The sequence below is a fragment of the Octopus bimaculoides genome, chromosome 7, assembly GCF_001194135.2.
Source record: "Octopus bimaculoides isolate UCB-OBI-ISO-001 chromosome 7, ASM119413v2, whole genome shotgun sequence".
Taxonomy (NCBI): domain Eukaryota; kingdom Metazoa; phylum Mollusca; class Cephalopoda; order Octopoda; family Octopodidae; genus Octopus; species Octopus bimaculoides.
The window spans coordinates 48,411,672-48,431,574 of NC_068987.1; the positions used below are offsets into that span (position 1 = coordinate 48,411,672).

At 33.9% G+C, this 19,903-nt stretch overlaps 1 protein-coding gene across 2 annotated transcripts in view; it reads right to left on the reverse strand.

Annotated features, from left to right (window-relative positions):
* The window catches only part of LOC106873839 (protein flightless-1 homolog), a 70,943-nt gene that overhangs the window by 23,967 nt on the left and 27,073 nt on the right, over positions 1-19,903 (reverse strand). The window contains exons 16-26 of one of the 2 annotated variants that reach the window (XM_014921352.2): positions 16,818-16,868; positions 14,703-14,815; positions 14,272-14,457; positions 12,453-12,509; positions 11,486-11,601; positions 10,873-11,002; positions 9,590-9,622; positions 5,384-5,468; positions 3,451-3,538; positions 3,219-3,332; positions 2,056-2,164 (exon numbers count right to left, since the gene is read on the reverse strand). In XM_014921352.2, coding sequence (XP_014776838.1) covers positions 2,056-2,164; positions 3,219-3,332; positions 3,451-3,538; positions 5,384-5,468; positions 9,590-9,622; positions 10,873-11,002; positions 11,486-11,601; positions 12,453-12,509; positions 14,272-14,457; positions 14,703-14,815; positions 16,818-16,868 — 1,082 coding nt within the window. The remainder of the gene's footprint in view (positions 1-2,055; positions 2,165-3,218; positions 3,333-3,450; positions 3,539-5,383; positions 5,469-9,589; positions 9,623-10,872; positions 11,003-11,485; positions 11,602-12,452; positions 12,510-14,271; positions 14,458-14,702; positions 14,816-16,817; positions 16,869-19,903) is intronic. The other variant, XM_014921353.2, reaches the window with a different exon arrangement.

Genomic DNA, 19,903 nt, shown 5'->3' on the forward strand with positions numbered 1-19,903 from the left:
GCACCGTCCGAGCGTGATCATTGCCAGAGCAGCTGTCTGGCTTCCATGCCAGTGGCATGTAAATAGCACCATTTGAGCATGATCGTTACCAGCATTGCCTTACAGGCACTTGTGCCAGTGGCACGTGAAAAAAAAGATTTGAGCGAGATGGTTGCCAGTGCCGTTGGACTGGCTCCTGTGCAGGTGGCACGTAAAAAACACCATTTTAAGTGTGGTGGCTGGCCCTCATGCTGGTGGCATGTAAAAGCACCCACTACACTCTCGGAGTGGGTGGCATTAGGTAGGGCAACCAGCTGTAGAAACTCTGCCTGATCAGATTGGAGCCTGGTGCAGCCATCCAGTTCGCCAGTCCTCAGTTAAATCGTCCAACCCATGCTAGCATGGAAAGCGGATGTTAAACGATGACATTTGATCACTATAAATAAATCATCTGTACAGTTTGTTCAGCAAGAATTTGTAGAACACTCACTTTTCATTTACAAGGGGAGAGTCCACAATATCTAACAGATTAAGGTGATAACATAGGGGCTCTTTTGTTGGCACGAGGAGGAGGGACATAAGATTTCATGCCTGATGGAAACATATTTTAAAAGGTTTCCCTTAGGTCATCTCTTTTATCAATGAAAATCTTTTAATAAAATCAGTTAAATGGTTATAATTAGAAATCAAAATTTTGGTATCAGACAGGTTCTACCTACAGTACGATAACTTCTATTTTGTGTATAAATTTTTCTTTAATACTTCTTGCAGATTTCACTTCATCACGATCATTATCAGCATCATCATTTAACAGACATTTTCCATGCTGGCATGGGTTGGACGGTAAGCTGGGTTTCAATCTGATTTGGCATGGTTTCTACAGCTGAATGCCCTTCCTAATGCCAACCATCCAAGAGTGTAGTGGGTGCTTTTTACATGCAACCAACACAGGTGCCAGTTACAAAACACTGGTATCGAACACAACTATGATTTCACTTGGCTTGACAGGTCTTCTCCAGCATGGTATATTACCAAAGGTCTCGGTTATTTGTCATTGCCTCCATGAGGCCCAAAGTTTGAAAGGTGCTTTTTACGTGCCAGTTATGCAACACTGGTATCGGTCACGACTATGATTCGACTTGGCTTGACAGGTCTTCACAGCTTATCGCCCAACATTTGAAGTGTGCTTTTTACATGCCACCAGCATGAGTGATAATTATACAACACTGACATCAGCCACACTATGATTTCACTTGATTTGATGGGTCTTCTCAAGCACAGCGTATCGCCAAAGGTCTTGGTCATTTGTCATTGTCTCGGAGACCTTTGGCGATATGCCGTGTTTGAGAAGACCTGTCAAGCCAAGTGACATCATAGTTGTGGCCGATACCAGTGTTGTGTACCTGGCACATAAAGGCACCCATCATTATCATGTAGCATATGTCATTCATGTTGATGTAGGTTGGACAGTTTGACAGTAACCAATGAGCCAGTGGACTGCACTGAACTGCAGTGTCTGCTTTTGCATGTTTTCTTCAGTTGGATGACTTTCCTAACACCAATCATTTTACTAAGTGGTGCTCAGCCACTTGCATGATACTTCCATGAGCCCAGCTGTTCTGTTGATCAATTAATTTTACAGAGTGTACTGGGTGCTTTTTTTGTGACACTAGCACAAGTAAGGTTACCAAATAACTTGTAAGAGAAAATCCCCTCAGCTGAGTTGAGGTGTAGGGAGGTGGTTTTGTGCCAGATGTTGAGAGGTTGAAGTATAATAGGACAAGAACAGGTGTCTTGCTAGGGAGGAAATACATGGCTTCCCTAGCTGGAAAGAGAAGAAAGAACTGGTGAGGGCACAACCTCAAGGTACAAGGTGAATATAAGAGAAAGAATAGGGCTTGAGAATCAAAAAGGGTGGGTGGGTAGGTGACTTTCCAATAATGTAAAAGAGGGTGACAGATAATTAGAGAAGTGGATAGACACAGTAAATAGGGCACACAGGTACAGGCATGGTCAATAGTGACTAATAATTTCAAAATCTGAGTTGGAAAATTTAATCTGACTGTAAGTCTTTACCTTCATATCTGCACCTCTCCTAATGACTGATTCTGCAGACCTGGTATAGTCAACAGCAATGATGTCATCCCAACCAACAAATTTGGTTTTAAAAATCTGTAGTTCAGTTCTGAAAACAATTCAAAAGAATGAATTTATTACAACAGTAATGATATACAGGAAAGTCTTTATGTTTCAATATCATCATCACTGCTGTTACATGCTAAATGGTTAAAATAGATATAAAGAAAAATTATCAATCTTTAAAAGATTTTTTTTTACCAATATCATACTAAGATTTTCGTAAATCAGGAAAGGATAATGTATTAATAATTAATTAGTCATAAAGTTTCTGCTTAGCTCCTCACAATCTAGAGCAATCCAAAATTCAAGATATTGAAACTGAGTTTATTATTTTGAATATTTCATCAATTCAGTTATTTTCATATTTTAAAGAAACTTAAAGGAAAAAATTGAGGATGGTGATTTCCTTCCGGTTAATGGCACACAGAAGAACATTGTACAAGACAAAGAATGAGAGGAAAATACATATTTAGTGAACTGGATCCAACAGTGCTGAAGTTAAAAAAAAAGTACATTATTTACATATGGCATAGTGGTTAAGAGCGTGGGCTACTAACCCCAAGATTCTGAGTTCAATTCCAACAAAACATCGAAAAATACCTTGGGAATGAGAACCCAGGTTTGGAATTTCTCCAAGACACCTGACGGTCTTTGAATTTATTAAAAGTACACTTAATTGGAAGAACATTGATATATTTGCTTCAATAATAAATGCCTGTCAGGCTAATATGCAATACTTACAGAACACAATGGCCCATGAAGCAGTATATTCGGTTAAATTTATTGTAGTAGGCTGATGCCCTATTGATAGAGTTAGCTGAAACTTTCACAACATCAGTGACAAAATTTAATTTGTGAACTTTTGAGACAGTAATAAGGCACATTAATCACTATGTCACCACACCATTAGAAATATTGCTTTGAGTTTTGAACTACCATATCTGAAATCTTAGTTATAAGCATCAGTAAATATCTATAAATTAAGTAAATATTTATAGATTAAGCCATTATATTTAAGAGGGGAAAGTTTTTTAAAATGTCCAGATTATGACAATTCAAAAACCAGAACAATGTGCAACAGGGACAAACTGTTAACTTACCCTTCAAGACATCTTGTGACAGTCACAAAAGAAGGCCGTTTCAGCATACCGCAGACTTCTTGAGATAATTTCAAAGCTGCAGCACGAACAAGCCGAGTTGATTTCTTTCCTATCCTGTTAGTTAAGAAAAGTAGCAAGGAAATCCATTAAGTTATAATTCAGTATACATCAACATTAAATAAAATATGCCAGCTGTAAACTAAGGTTAATTCTTTTTTCATGTAATACTTACCAGACAAATAAGTCTGTATTACAATCCAAGATATATACACATTTTGTATCAAGTAGCTTCTGTTCTAGTCGACCATGATGAACTTCAACTGAAATAACAATGATGAATTGAAGAAGAAAGAAAAAAAATGTTTAAAAAGAATAAACAAAATTAAAGATAGTTAAATAAAAAGCTTTTTAAAAATATTTTAAAACACCTTTATCTTGTTCCTGTAACAATGATACAAATTATTGGTGTATTAATTTAAACAAGCCTTGAATAATATTACTGAAAGTAATTTTATTTTTTTCACAGGAGTGACTTCAGGAGCAAGTTGAGGTCAGTACTATAAAGTAATAAACTGTTAACACAGTGGTGACATGTATGCCTGTAGGGACCCTACTTACAACTAGGTAGCTATTATGCAGACCATCACTCTTTCAGATGGACTTTCTAAATCTCATCTCAGCAGATGAGTTACTAGAGGTGGAATTAATACCTCAGTAATTTATTGATTAAAAGGAAATGTATGCAACCTAATGTATGATACATCACATTTATACCAAACTCTGAAACTAAAGTTTTAATTTTAGAAATAATACATTTCTAAATCTCTCAGAGAGATTTATGCAGTAGTGATACGATGAAGTAGTTGTATGCTGTCAACTTAATGTGACAGTCCCCTGAAGGGAATAATACTACTGTTGGTTAGACCTAGGAAGCTGCACCGCTTCCTGTCGGCCTTGACACATTTCCTGTGTCCTTATGTTTACAAGGGGGAGACAAGCACCTCCACCCAGCTAAGCCTGCATCCTTCCTTTTGGTACACTAACATATGACAACATGTGAGGGATTTGTATGGTTTAATGTCAGCAGGAAGTCAAAGACATCAAAACATTGTAACCAAATTTTCTAGATTTTTCTTCCTCATAACTTTTACCTGTTTGGGAAGGCTTATATATTTACTTATTCAATACTGCAATCAGTAAACAATTTTCCAACAGATTACTGGATCATTACATTAGTTTCAAGACAGTGAGTGTAACATGGTACAAAGGACTTTGTTGGAATAGGACTTGCTTTTTACCAAAACTTATCTTTCACTGACACACATAAATGAAAGACACACATACACATGTGCGCGCACATGCATGCATGCGCACACACACAAAATGGCTTTCTCGCTGTTTCCATCTATCAAATTCCACTCAAAGGTTATTGGCTAAGTCAAGGAAACATGCAGTGGGATTAAACCCACAACTACATGATTGTAAAACAAACTTTTTAAGCACACAGCCATGCTTGCACTTTAATCCTTTCGTTACCAACCCGGCTGAAACTGGCTCTGGCTCTGAGTACAAATGTCTTGTTTTCATAAGTTTTGAATTAAAATCTTCCACCAAACCTTAGTCACAATTTATGTTCCTAGCACTAGCTGAATGATAACTAAGTTATTTTGCTAAATTCTTTGTTATATTTAAAGTAATTGAAAGAAACACAGAGCATCTCAAAATAAATACAGTAACAAAAGGGTTAAAATGATTATAATCATAAGAAGATTGGTGATACATGGCTGTGAAATCTAAGATAGTGAATTCTTGATAGTAAGCGGTATTGCTTGCAAATGTAAAGTCTAATTAATAATTTCACTTTTAGAGATAATGAAATGTATTAATATTGTTTTCATCTCTAAAAATAAGGTTTACAGTCTGAAAAAGAATAATCTTCATGAATAATATCAATAATATTGCTTAACATACAGGTGAACTAACTATCAATAATATTAGTAGTCTCATTAATACTGGTTCACATGCTATCAGCAATAATTGCAAAACTGCAGCTTAATGTGTTCAGAAAAGTGATAAGCTTTTATTAATAGGATTATAAATACTGTAGTGTGTGAATGGAAATTAAATAGATTGATTAACAAACAATAAATAAGTAGAGATGTTACCTTGTGGTAGTTCTAGGTAACCTCTTCCAAGTCCCACACGATACAAACGAGGCTGGTGGGGTTCAAAATCAATTGGCACATGTTCCTGGAATTTAAATTTAAACATTATAACTCACATAGCAGAAATACATTCATCATCATCATTGTTTTAGTGGCTACTTTTCCATGCTTGCATGGATCAGTTGATACTCCACTGGAAGAAAGTTTCCATGGTTGGATGCCCTTCGTGACACCAACCCTCATCTGTTTCCTAACAAAGTAATAATCTTCCAGTTTTTTTACTGAACAACATATAGCTTGGACATGGTTATGTTGAAAATTGGAAATAAATGATACCATTTGAATGAGACTTTTGTTTATAACCAGCAAACAACCATGAAGACAAAGGGCAATATAAACTCACTCACAGAGTTCTACCTGACGTGTTTTTTTCTTTCTTTTTGTGTCTATTATCATTGATAACCTTGAAGATGATTGAATGGATGATGTACTAAGCTAGGCTTGTGCCAACTCTTTTAGCAAGAGAAGCTTCTGGAGGATCTAGAGCAATGGTTCTCAAACAAGGTCCATATAAAATTCTTCAGGGGCCTACATAAGAATATAGTAAATGGTGTCCATATTATTTTAAGGGTCACTTAAATCTTAATTTAGGTGTACTTATTGCAAGAAGCAGCCAAATTTCTTTCTCAAACATTTTACCTAATTCAACCTCCACAAATTAATGTGTGAAAAGCAAAATAGAAATTTTGAAAGAAGTCTTTACAGAACTAGTTTTTAAACATCAAATAGCTTGGGTGTGAGTCCACTAGAATAAAATAGAAATGAAAGGATCCATAGATAAAAAAAAATGGTTGAGAACCATTGATCTGAAGGATCTGAGAAATATTTGCTCACATATGTAGAAAAAGAAAAAAAAAACTATCAGAGATAGAAGTAAAAACCCCAGACTGAGAGCTAATGCTGGAAAGACAGAAATCACAGTAGTTCAACATATAACAACCCTAGTTTTGTCATGGTTGGAAATCACAAATTGAACAAAGTGAAAGGTTTTATATATATCTAAGAGGCATGCTGTCTGCAAGTTGAAATACAAAGAACATCAAAATAAGACATGAAAAATTGAGTGTAGCCTGCAAACATTCAAAATTTTATCTAGAAAGCAAAGTCTCAGTTCAGACATATTAAGCAAAGAATATTCAATAGCAACATCAAATCCATCCTGCTATGTGGTGCCGAGTAATGGCAACTGAACAAATATATTTAGAAAGCCTCAAAAATTCATGAACAGGTACCACAGAAACATCTTAAACATTAGGTATCCAGAGATTGTGAGTAATATAGAGCTCAAGGATAAAGCCAAAAAAAGAGTTACTGACCAACAAATTGTGACATGTGAGATGAATATGACATATAGTAAGACAACCAAAGATGACCATATGAAAGAAAAATACAGAAGAATGTTGTGAAGAGCTTCTGTTCTGCCAAGAACCCAAACAGATCATTATGATGATGAACATAGATTTGATGAGGGTACAAATTTAGATATATACAAGACTTGTTAAAGAAGGCAATTTACAGAAGAATGTTTTATTCCATTGCCCTACTGAAGTATGAAGACATGAAATTCATGAAAACGATCAGTATGTTATTATTGATATGTTCTTATCAATTTGGGTTCAGAGAGCATCACACTGCTGAAATGTGCTTCATTAAGATGACTTCTTCATTACAGTCAATAAATTAAAAAATTACAGCCTGGTGATGAGTCAACGGATCATAGTTTTTGTCAGCAGAATGTTTCTGGTACTCAGTAACTCTTAACAGATTACTTCAGCTAGTTACAAATAGGTATGAAAGCAGTAAACACCCGAAGCACTACATAACTAATGCAAATTCGAGGTGATTAATTCAAATCCTTCTATGGAATGTTGAAATGTGATAAATTGGCAAATACCTACACATAAATGTTTCTCAACAGCCCGAATGTTGTAAATACAGAAAGAACCTCAAATACAGCTTACACTATGTTGAACAGTCACTTTATAAAGGTCACACATACATACTTGTGGAGAAAGGTACAGTTAAAATTAGTTATAAACATAAGTCAATACTCTTAGGCTGATCTCTATTACAACTACAATTAACACTGCCACTCTTATCTTCTTTAGTACATAAAAAACTCAGTATTAATTCTTTAGCATTTGAACCAGCTATATCCAACCAAAATATTCTCTGTTTTTTTGTTCAAACTGGCTAGATTTGGTCTCTCATACCTACCCTACAATGTCATTCTAAAAATAAACACATCAAAATCTCAAAGCTATGAGATAATGCATGCAAATAAATAAGTATTACATTTGACAGAATAATCTGAATGTTAAAGGGTTAAACATATTTATTTATAAATTCTGTCCCAGAAATGAAGCTTTCTAGAACATTTTCCTACCTATATTTTCTTTCCCCAAACTGATCAACAGAAGTTTAAGCCAAAATAGCAATTTTATTAGTCTGGAAGGCTCACAAACTTATTGCCCTTCTTTCTCAGCTTAAAGAATAAAAAAAAAGACAACTGTCCTAGAGGTGTACCAGGTTCACTCTGACCTAGTGATTTGTTGATTAAATCACAAGAAAACATTAGATCAACTCTCATTTCTACACAACTTAAGTCTAGCTACATACATATACAGAAATTTCTGATTTGCTATCTGGGTGCACATTTAACCTACCAGGGTTAAACTGTCCAGGAGGAAGAGAAATATGTTGTTCATTGAGTTCATGGCAAATATTTGCATCAACTTTCTGCTATCAACTTTTCCAAAACGTGTGGCTGGTCTTACACAAGCCTTCACTACTGAAAGCAAATCATTCGCATAAGTAGTCTGATAATTGACTGTTGGAACCTCAAATGTCAAAATCAGTGAGAGAACCCACTATATAAACATCATCAGATACCAACTATATATGTTATTTTGTAAATATAGTTATAAGTTTTCGTTTTATATATTAACTATGGAAAATAGTCTAATATGATGGGAAAAAAATGGGGATTAGTACATGTGGGATTTATTATTATATATACAAAATTTTCACTTGTCACCATTTAACTTATGCAGGATGCATACATCAGAATATTATATTGGGAGATCCCAAGATCAATAAACTAAAGAAAATTTTTTTTTAGTAGAGATGAAAATTTTACTAATTTTACTATCTATTTAGAATATTAAGATTATATTTTGTTTTTAAGCTTGTGAATAAGAAAAAAAGAAAGGAACTAAGAAATCAAAATAAAAATATTATGAAAGTTGTTTTTAAAATATTAAGCTAATTAGTAGAAACATAAAAAAACAGTTTAATCAATTGAAAACTGACAAAAAAAAATTAAGCAAACATATATGTTCACATTATGTGAGTGCATTGTGTAGACACACAAACACACAATTTTTGGAATTTAGAAACTTAATCACAAGACTTGCTTCTATTTCTTCAAAGAACGTTTGTGTCTATTTTTATATAATTTTGAATGTGTTGGAATATGTAAAACAGAAATCTAAGTATAGTAATAGAAATGGTATAGTAATAAAGGTAAAAATTGAAATGATCCCAAGAAATTTAAGACAAAAACCAACTTCCAAATAATTACTGTATTAATCTCATAGAGACATTAGTGAATAAAGCATCATGCTAATTTTTGAAATTTCCTAGAAACCTTATTGTTGCAAAAACATATTGTCACAAGACCAAGAATGTGAACAAGACCATGCATGACTATGTGTGAGCACACACACCAAGACACCAATATCTTTAGTACTGTTTGTTGGTTATATTTATAGTTATTCCTTAAATGAGGTTGAATAACACAGAATGCTCTTCAAAGAAATAAGAAACTTTTGAAGAAATTGCAAATTTGGAGACATCCTAGAAAGTTTCAATTCAAGCCATACGAAGTTACACATGAAGTAATTCTCAAGATTACTCAGAAACATTACAAGAAAAAACAAAAAAACAAGCTTCCATTAGCATTAATTCTTAACAGTTTCAAGATTTTGTCAGAATATTTTTAGTCTTAATAAACTGAAATTATTAAATTAAAATATGCAGTAAAAGCCAGGAATTAATAAACAGTAATGATACATGCTGAAGATATGGCCAAATGTTGAAATAACATGCAATATTTTTAACATTCAAAGATGGCACACTGCTTACCTTCAACTCTAAAGCTTCATTTCTTGCTAACCTCTACATTAGAAGAAATAAATGCTATTTAACAGAATGTGTATATATATATAAAAAAAAAAAACCATTCAGGTTTTAATAAATTTGTTTGAACAATTTCATATCCAAATGCTTCTTTTTTGATCCCATACTTATTAACACTTTTTTCTGGAAATTGTTTACAGGATGATGTCAATTTAGCTGAATACAAGAATAATAATTGAAGTTTAAATGTCTGTATGAAAAATGAGTAGGGTTAATTAAAAACAAACCAATATTAAAATTATAGTCAAAAACAGACAGAAACTGATACACTTGTATCTTCTCTTTTACATTCTTTGTGTTTGTTTAGGTTGAAATATTATATTTAGTATAACTAATTTATTAAACAGAAAATTAATTTAGTATAACTAAATTTTCTGTTTAATAAATCTTTCAAGACCACTGCTGCTGACGGCATTTGAAACTATCAAAATAAAGTTATTTTAACAGATTAAAGTTCTCAGCTTTTAGTATTGTTGTCATCATGTATCATACACCTGCAGTGCATTGATGACCCAATAAAAATCTCCAGCTGCTTTGCCACTCTTGTCCAGCCAGTCCATGATATTGCCCAGCCATTGCATTCTTTGCATGCCTTCTTGATCTACTACCCTCTATTCTTCCTTCATTGGTAATGTTTTCCAAACCTCTGCTTCTTCGAATATGGTCACAATAGATGAGCTTTTGTTTTTTCATAATATTCAGCAGTTGTCTTTCATTTTTATGTTGTAAAACTCATTCATTTGTTTGATGCTCCTTGTACAAGGCTTCTAACATTTTTCTATACACTCGCATTTCAAATGCATTGATTATGTTCTCTACAAATCTGCTCAGAGTCCATGCTCCACAACCAACCATAAATACCTATTAGTTGCTCACACCAGCTTTGTTTTTGGGACACTTTTGTTGCTCCAGATGTTATTGACCTTTTCCATGGATGTTTTGCTATGGCTGGCTATGTCCTAAATTCTTGTTGTTAGCAGCTCTAGTAATAACAGCTAAATACCAAAATAATTTCAATATTGATTGCTTCATTAAGTGCAAACTTAATGGAGTTGGAGGTGTAAAACATTTTCTAATAAATTGCAAAGAAATAACGTTGACAGCTCTATCACATTTGTAGGAAAGAAATAAAATAATTAATAAAATGAAGTATCATATTTGTGCATATTAAATAAAATAATGGATACAATTTAAACATTCAGGAAATAGCCAAGTGTAAAAAGACTTACTCTGAGTTGGTATGAAGCGTGTAGACCTCCAATCTTTCTCCAGAAGTCAGTATCATTCATACCCTGTTTTAGCATCACTATTTCAGCTTTGTTTTTTCTTTCATTTTTATTGATTTTCTCAGCAATTAACCTATTAATGTGAAAAAATAAAAAATAAAAAAAGGCCCAAATGTTCTAAAAAGATAACACTTGTTTTATTCTAGTGTATTGAACAAATATTTCAATACTGCAAGACAAAGAAAATTACATTCCAAAACAAGTTCTGGTCAACATTTATTAGAAATGTAAATAAAATGCAGTTTCAATTAGAATACTAATTTCTTTTCATTAGGGACTGAAATGATTTTAACAAGGTGAAGGCTCTACTTCACTAGTAGTTAGCACCACAAGTTAGTGAGACAGAGAACTAGATATAGTAAATCTTCCTGTTCTTCATTTGAACTTCCTCAGCCATATCTACAGTCATCAACAACATCATACATATCGATTCAAGATTTTAGTTTTTAAGGTGAGATAGGCAAATTCTTTTAATAAATGCATCCTTTTTTTAACAGTAAGCAAAAATTTAATTGCTTCCAAAATTACTTTATGCATAATAATGAAATAAGTTTACCTGGTCTTTGTTTTGGTTACACCTTTTGCTTTGTGGCCCTCCCAAATATAAATAGTGAGACCAGTATCAAACAAGAATACAAAGCGAGGATCTAATGCAGTAGCATTCATATCACACTGTAGTAAAGAAAGAACAAAAAAATATGAAAGAACAAAGAATATGAAAGAATAGAGAAACCAGATCAAATAGAGAACATAGAATACATGGAAAACTTTGAGAAACACTATCTTGCTATCAAAACCTTGTACTAAATACTTTGCTCAAAGCTCTCCCTCCCCATATTTTCTTGCTTCCAGGTAACTTGACAATACACCTTGCCTCAGAGGCATGGAAGATACAAGTACCAACCTGAACATCTGATGTAGGGACATCAACAATTTGGGAGAAAATTCTCTCTCCTTTTTGGATAAATTAAGTGGAAAAAAAAATTAAGACATATAATTAGAGAATCTAAACACTTAGTGTCTGTCTTTCTTGCTGACATGAGTTGGATTGTTTGACAGGATCTGACATGTCTGAGGACTGCACTGTGCGCCAATGTCTGTTTTGGCATGGCTTCTATGGCTGAAAGCCTTTCCTAAAGCCAACCATTTTACAATGTGTATTGGATGGGCTTTTTTTTTTCATGCCACCAGCATTAGTGAGGTTGCCATGTAGTTTGCAAGATTTTGTTCATTTTCAATTTTCTAATAAAAACATGTCCAGCCATGAGAAAATATTACTTTGAAATCAGGTGAGGGTTGGAGATAGAAGGACATGTGATTGCAGAAAATTTGCCTCAACAAAATCCATCTGATCCATGCAAGCACAGAAGAGTGGACATTAAAATAATGAGGACGAAATGCAGAAAAACTGAACACTAACACATTTCATCTGATTTATCTCAATTTACACAACCTAATAATGGTATAAATAATTTCCCAGATTAATGTAAATTAAAAAAAAAAAAAAAATTCAATTCACTTACTCGTTCCAAATGTAATTTTAAAGTTCCTGATGCACGATACAGTTTTCTATCGAATCCCTGAAATAAATACAGTTTTGTTACCAAAGATGTCTTTTTTTAAGAAATATAGACATAACAAATTCTTATAATTTCAACCAGAGCTAAATGTCATCATCATCATCATCGTTTAACGTCCGCTTTCCATGCTAGCATGGGTTGGACGATTTGACTGAGAAACCGGATGGCAACACCAGGCTCCAATCTAATTTGGCAGAGTTTCTACAGCTGGATGCCCTTCCTAGCGCCAACCACTCAGAGAGTGTAAACTTGTTATATTGACTATTACAATTTACTTGTATTTAACAAATTTTTCTTGTTACAATATTAAATATTTCTATTTGACATTTTTACACGTCTTCCAATGTTTCTGTAAATGATGACATTTTGCAAGAATACTGTTATGCCGTGCATGTACACGTTCGGTGTAAGAATAGTACTAGCCACTAAATATTTGGATATGGTTATCTACAATAACCCATTGCAGATTATTTGTCCACACAGAATGCACTCCATACTGCTCCAACATAGTTATGATATTAAACTAACACAGTAACCAATACAGACGATCAACCCTGTCAACTTCCACTGACAGTTCATGCAGTTCTTTATTTATTCAAATCCATTTAGTAAACTTTCAGTCATGTGGGGGTGTACAGGATTCTCCCATGACAAATACTTAAGATGTTATCTTTAGAGCCAGCCATCTTTTCTACATACTGGAAGTGGCAGTTCTTCCCAGCAATTTTGAGGAGAGAGTACAAGTCAATTCCACTGGCCAAGTACTTGACTGGTACATTATTTTATTGTCTCTGGAGAGATGAAAAACAAAGTTGAGCTCAGAACATAGGAGCTAAAAGAATATAAAATAACCTGGTTCAACTGAAAGCAGAGTAATTGGCCTTGCTTTGAGGCAATCATAATGATGTGTCTTGCTTCCAGGTAACTTGACAATACACCTTGCCTCAGAGGCATGGAAGATACAAGACATAAAATCAAATGTGGTTTTGACAAGTAAGGTAAAATGTGCCTTGTCTAGGGACAAGAAGAAGAACATGACTTCTTATAATAGCAAATTTTGTGCTTTCAGTGTGAAATGAACTATATAATATAAAGTTAAGGGAAAATGTGTTTATACAGAAAAATATAGAATGTATCTTCAGACACAAACATAATTAACTGTATCTTAAATATTTTTGTTCTAACAAGAAATGTTAAATGTGTCTGACCTGGAGTAATTTTAGCTTATCTAGAGTAAGGAGATAAATAAATCACATTACATTTATTTACTTAGATGAATTAGATGAATGTACCTACCAATGTTCCCTTTAATCAAAAAAATTTTTTTGCTGTGGGTGTTCACAGAAATTTACTTGTGTGCAAATTTTATCTTTCTTTGCAAAACATGTGCACAGCTGTACAAGTAACCATCTTCAGTTAAAAACGAAATTTGATTTTATCTAGAAAAATCTTGTGAGCAGTGTTTTTTTCCCTTTGTGTGCTGGTTGTAATGTATGTGTGCTCCAGTCCACTTAGTTGTAAATGGGTAACCCTATGATGGACTAGCATTCCATTCAGGAAGAATGATGGCCAGTCCACATAGCCTCTAGAGTGTCATCATGCAAAAGCTAAAACAATGCAAGGAAGTGCATTGTGACCAGTGACATTTCACAACATCTGGTAGCCTGGTCGATTCAGTTTAATATATGTAAAATTGTATGTAATAAATATATTGTAAATAAGCTTCACTGTACTTTTAGAAGACTTATAAAATCATACTCACAATATCTTCAACTGTATAAAAACCACTAGTAGTCCTTCCCCCATCAATGTACGAAATACCATTCTCAAATAAATCTAAGAAGTCATCATCTTCTTCATTCATCTCTTCACGAATGGTTCTTGTTTCGGCTCCAAGCAAATTTCGAAGGTTCACAGCATGTATGGCAGCACAAGCTCTTTTGTCAAGCTAAATTTAATGAAACAAAAGGGGGAAGAAAACATCAATAAATAGCAAAGATTTACTTAAAAATTAGATCATAACAACAAATATACTTAATGGTTAAATATCTAATATATACATTCATTGAATTTTCACTTGAATTTAAATCAAGTTAATTTGTTTCAAGTGGTTTTTCATTTAATAAAATTGATGAGAGTTGAAATTTTTTGAAAAATATCTAAGCCATATATACTTTGATATGATATACTTACTGGAGCTTTATCACCAATCCAATAATAAATTTGCCAGCTTAATGTTCTATTTTCTTCAAAGAATGTCCATAATATAATATAACAGTCAGCTTCATAAAATTTACCAATTAGACCTATGCAAAAAAAAAAAAAAAGTATGATTCACTTGGTAATTGCCACACAATGAAATAATAATAAACATTTAATTAGGAAATTTTATTTGTTATGTAATGCAGAAAAAAAGAATTTATAAACAATTTCACTAGCTACCATCACTATGTTTTCATAAATAAAGCCAGGCATAGTTGTGTGGTTAAGAAACTTGCTCCCCAACCATGTGGTTTTGGATCCAGTCCCACTGCATAACAGCTTGGGTGACAGTCTTCTAATATAGCCCCAGAGCTTGTGAGTGGGTTTGGAAGACAGAAACTGAAAGAAACCTGTGTGTGTAAACTTACCTTTATTTTGACATCACAGGATGATTGCAAACAAGTGTCAATATCATACAAGTACTATTGCTTTTTTTTTTTTTTTTTTGTGAAAAACATTTCTGGCAAACAGGTGAAGGTTAGTAACAGGAAGGGGCATTCAGCTAGAGAAAATCTGTTTCAACAGATTCCATCTAACCCATGCAAACATGGAAAAGTGAGCATTAAAAAGAAGTCATCTACCTTAATTACATGACAAAACCTAACTGCACAATAATTTTTATTTCAGCTACAGTCGAAACATTACCAAATCAGGTGAGAGATATTTTTCTAGGGATGGAATAACCAAAGAGCTTATTAATCAGGGTTACCAGTAATATAAACCTCAGCCAAAACCTCAAAGCTGGAAAAACTACTGCTAGTATTGTCACATTCAAGGTCATGGCACTGCCACATTTCAGGTCGTGGCGCTGCCACATTCGAGGTCATGGCGCTGCTACAGTAGTGACCATGGCACTGCGACAGTTGCAGTAGAAGTCGTAGCGCAGCTACAGTAGAGGTCATAGCGCAGCTACAGTAGAGGTCGTAGCGCTGCTACAGTAGGGGTCGTAGCGCTGCTACATTGGAGGTCGTAGCACTGCTACATTACAGGCCATAGCACTGCTACAGCAGAGGTCGTAGCACTGCTACAGCAGAGGTCGTAGCACTGCCACAGTAGAGGTCATAGCACTGCTACAGTAGAGGTCGTAGCATTGCTACAGTAGAGGTCATGGCAGTGCTACAGTTACAGTGAAGGTCATAGCACTGCCATAGTAGAGGTCATGTGTCTGCTACATTAGAAGTCATGTCACTGCTACATTAGAAGTCATGTCACTGCTACATTAGAAGTCATGGTACTGCTACATTAGATATGTGAAGAGCTACAGTGCTGCAATTCATACTTTTAACATACTACTTTGACAAACAATAGCCATAAAACTGATGATCATGATGAAAATATAGTACAATCAGCAACTCTCTAGAACATTTTACAGCTTCAAAGAACTGATTAGAATTTAGCAAATACATCTCTATTTTCCAGCAAGAGAATATTTTCAAATCTCTCAAATGTCTTCAAATGAAATCTATCTACACAGAAATATTCTCTTTTTAAAATAAGTTCAGTTACAACAAAATAAAAATAATAATAGATTGGCTTTTTGAAAGGAATTTTATTATTAATTCCTGATGTTTGAATTTGGTAGAAACATTCTTAACAGATCATTCCACCAAAATTGCTAAACCTCCATAAAAAATGTTCCAAATATCTTCTTTTTTTTTTTTCTTTATACAAAGAGTTTGGGCAAGGGCCTTCTACCATAGCCTTGGGCTGGTCAAAGCTTTGTGTGTGGATATGATAGACGGAAACTGAAGGAAACCTGTTGTGTGTATATATATGTATGTGTGTGTGCATGCACACACCCACTCAGTAGAGAGGTTTTGTTTTGTGAGTTACTTGGTGACCTCACTAGTGCCAATCCCACAAAAGATTACACCCAATACAATGGATAAAATGATTAGCATCACTAAGGGCACCACCCTTAGAAATCTTGCCAAAGCAGACAGTGGAAACCAACACAACCCTCAGATTAGTCGAATCTAGTTGATCCAACTCATGCCGGCATAGAAGACATATGTTAAATGATGATGAATGTAAAATATTACTCACTATCTTCAACTTGGTTGGGGAGGAAATTTTCTATTTCCCAACAGGTTAAACCTGAAAAACAAAAAGAAAGAATATCTCTCTAAACCTTTCTTTTCTCAAAGAATACTCTTGAAATTTTCAAAACATTGATATCAGTACATCAGGTGTGGGGAAACTTTTTAGTGTGGTGGGCAAAAATTTCCAAAGAAAAAGGTCAGTGGGCAGACCACAAATTCTGACTCTTGTATCTGTGTAAATCTTGTATATATCTATGTATAATTTGATATACATTAATAAAGATAAGTTTAATACATTAAATTAATGCATAACATCTTCTTTAATACTGCCACTGAATTTAGGACATTTATATTACGAATGAAGTATCCTATATTTTTCAAAATGTACCTATCCTAACGTTAGAGAAATAATAGTCAAGCACAGACTGAATTTAATTTTGAAAAATTACATTAATATCTAAATAACATTATATGCAAATGACATATTTAAACAAAGTGATAATTTTATCCTAGTGATAATTTTATCAAAGCTAATTAACCTTAACTTTAAAATTTGGTTTTGTTTAGTGAAAAGGATGAAACTGCTTTTTTTTTTTTTCCTTCTTTTTTTTAAAAGTTTAGGAATAGTACATCTGAAGAAACTGCTATTCTTAGTTCATTACTCAGGTTTTTTTCAGTAAGTCTGGTATGAAGACAATTTTTTGCATAATTCAATTTGGAAAAAAACTGCTCACATAGACAAGTTGTCAAAAATTGAGATGCGAATTTCAAGACATTTTTATGTAAAGCAGGGAATTTCTCAGGATTGATGGGTTTGTAGAAGTCCAATAAAGAGGGATTATTATATTTTGATTTTATTAAGTTATCCGACTGCAAATCAATTAATTCTAATTGTAAGGAATCCGGAGCCTCCTCAGGAGGCACATTAAATGGTGTTTCAAAAACATGTAGTTCGATTTTATCTTGTATTTCTTCAAATCTACTTTCAAATTTCTTCAAAAGACTTTCACACTCATCAGAATATTCCTTTGTTGATTTGGGATTTTGTTCACTCAATTCCAGAAAATGTGTGTGAAACACTTTCTTTTCAAATGTATGACAAATAAATAAAGCATCAACTCAAAGCTTTTGATATGAGAAAGCAAACTGGTTATTAGCCGATTGGAGCCTTGTAGTTTCAAGTTTAAATTATTTAAATAACTAGTTATATCTACTAAAAATGCTAAATCACTTCGAAACTTTTTATCTTCTAGTTCTATAATAGGAATACTTTTAATATCCATAAAAATTTTCACTTCTTCCTTCAGTTCATAAAATCGCTTAAGGATTTGGACCTTACTTAACCACTTAGCTTCACAATGGTACAATAAATCTCCATGTTCAGTTTCAAGATCTTTCGAAAATTCTTTAAATTCCCTATTATTCAACCCTTTACTTTTTATCAAATTAACGGTCTAGTTACCACTTTCATTACATTATCCATCTTGAGAGATTTTGCACATAAACTTTCCATATAAATAAAGCAGTGACACAAAGTTTCCGGATCCAGAAGACGCTTCTTAAATTCATCCTTAATCAGAGCTATGAACCCTTTCTCATGACCTACCATAGATGGAGCGCCATCTGTGTAGCAAGACCACTCATTTTTTCATATAGTAAATCAAAATCTTCTGAGGCTGAGTCGACCATTTGGAATAAATCTTCACCTCTAATTGTTCCTTGCTTTGATTTTCAAGGCAAGAAATTCTTCCTGAATGTTGAATTTTGCAGTTATTCCATGTATAAATATTGCCATTTGAGCAGTATTAGACAGATCAGTTGTCTCATCAATAGCTAATGAATACAATACAAATTCTGTTGATTCACATGTTAGAGAATTTTGAATGTCATCAGCAACATCTTTAATACAATCAGAAACAGTTTTTCTTGATAAGCTAATATTTCCAAACAAAGTTTTTCTGGGCATATATTCTCAACAGCAGTAAGGATTCTTTCATAAATTCACCATCGTTATGTGGTGAGAGTTTTTTTTAGCAATATTTTCACATACCACATAACTAGCTTGAGTAACTGATGCACTTTCAAGAATTGGCCTTTTAAAAAAAAAAGTGTCTTTTGGTCAGATTTTCTTTCAAGAAGGCTATCTTGTCTAAACGTTCAGATTCTTTCAAATTTTCATAGGTTTTATGCCGACTCACAAAATCTCTTAATATTATGCTTTTTATGAATAGCTGCTTGCTTGTTGCAAATAAGACAAATGCACTTGTTACCTATTTCAATAAAAAAAAATAGGCGGAGGAGTGGCTGTGTGATAAGTAGCTTGCTTACCAACCATATGGTTCCGGGTTCAGTCCCACTGTGTGGCACCTTGGGCAAGTGTCTTCTACTATAGCCTAAGGCCGACCAAAGCCTCGTGAGTGGATTTGGTAGACAGAAACGTTAGCACACCAGGCGAAATGCTTAATGGTATTTCGTCTGCCGTTACGTTCTGAGTTCAAATTCTGCCGAGGTCAACTTTGCCTTTCGTCCTTTCGGGGTCGATAAATTAAGTACCAGTTACGCACTGGGGTCAATGTAATCAACTTAATCCCTTTGTCTGTCCTTGTTTGTCCCCTCTATGTTTAGCCCCTTGTGGGCAATAAAGAAAAAAAAGAAACTGAAAGAAGCCTGTTGTATATATGTGTGTTTGTCCCCACAACATTGCTTGACAACCGATACTGGTGTGTTTACGTCCCCATAATTTAGCAGTTCAGCAAAAGAGACCAACAGGATAAGTTCTAGGTTTACAAAGAATAAGTCCTGGGGTCGATTTGCTCGACTAAAGGTGGTGCTCCAGTATGGCCACAGTCAAATGACTGAAACAAGTAAAAGAGTAAAGCTCAGTCCATTTTCATCAAACAAATTATGTTCACCAGCACTTCTTTTTATAGGATTTTTATAACCACTTGCCATATTGATAAGGGTATTGAAAAATTGATTTGACAAAGTTATAAACCGGTTAAATTTATTTAATCACTTTCAGAACTTTTGTTTTACCACTGCCTGGGAAAAACAAAAGCCAACTGGCTTGTAGTCATAATGCATGCATTT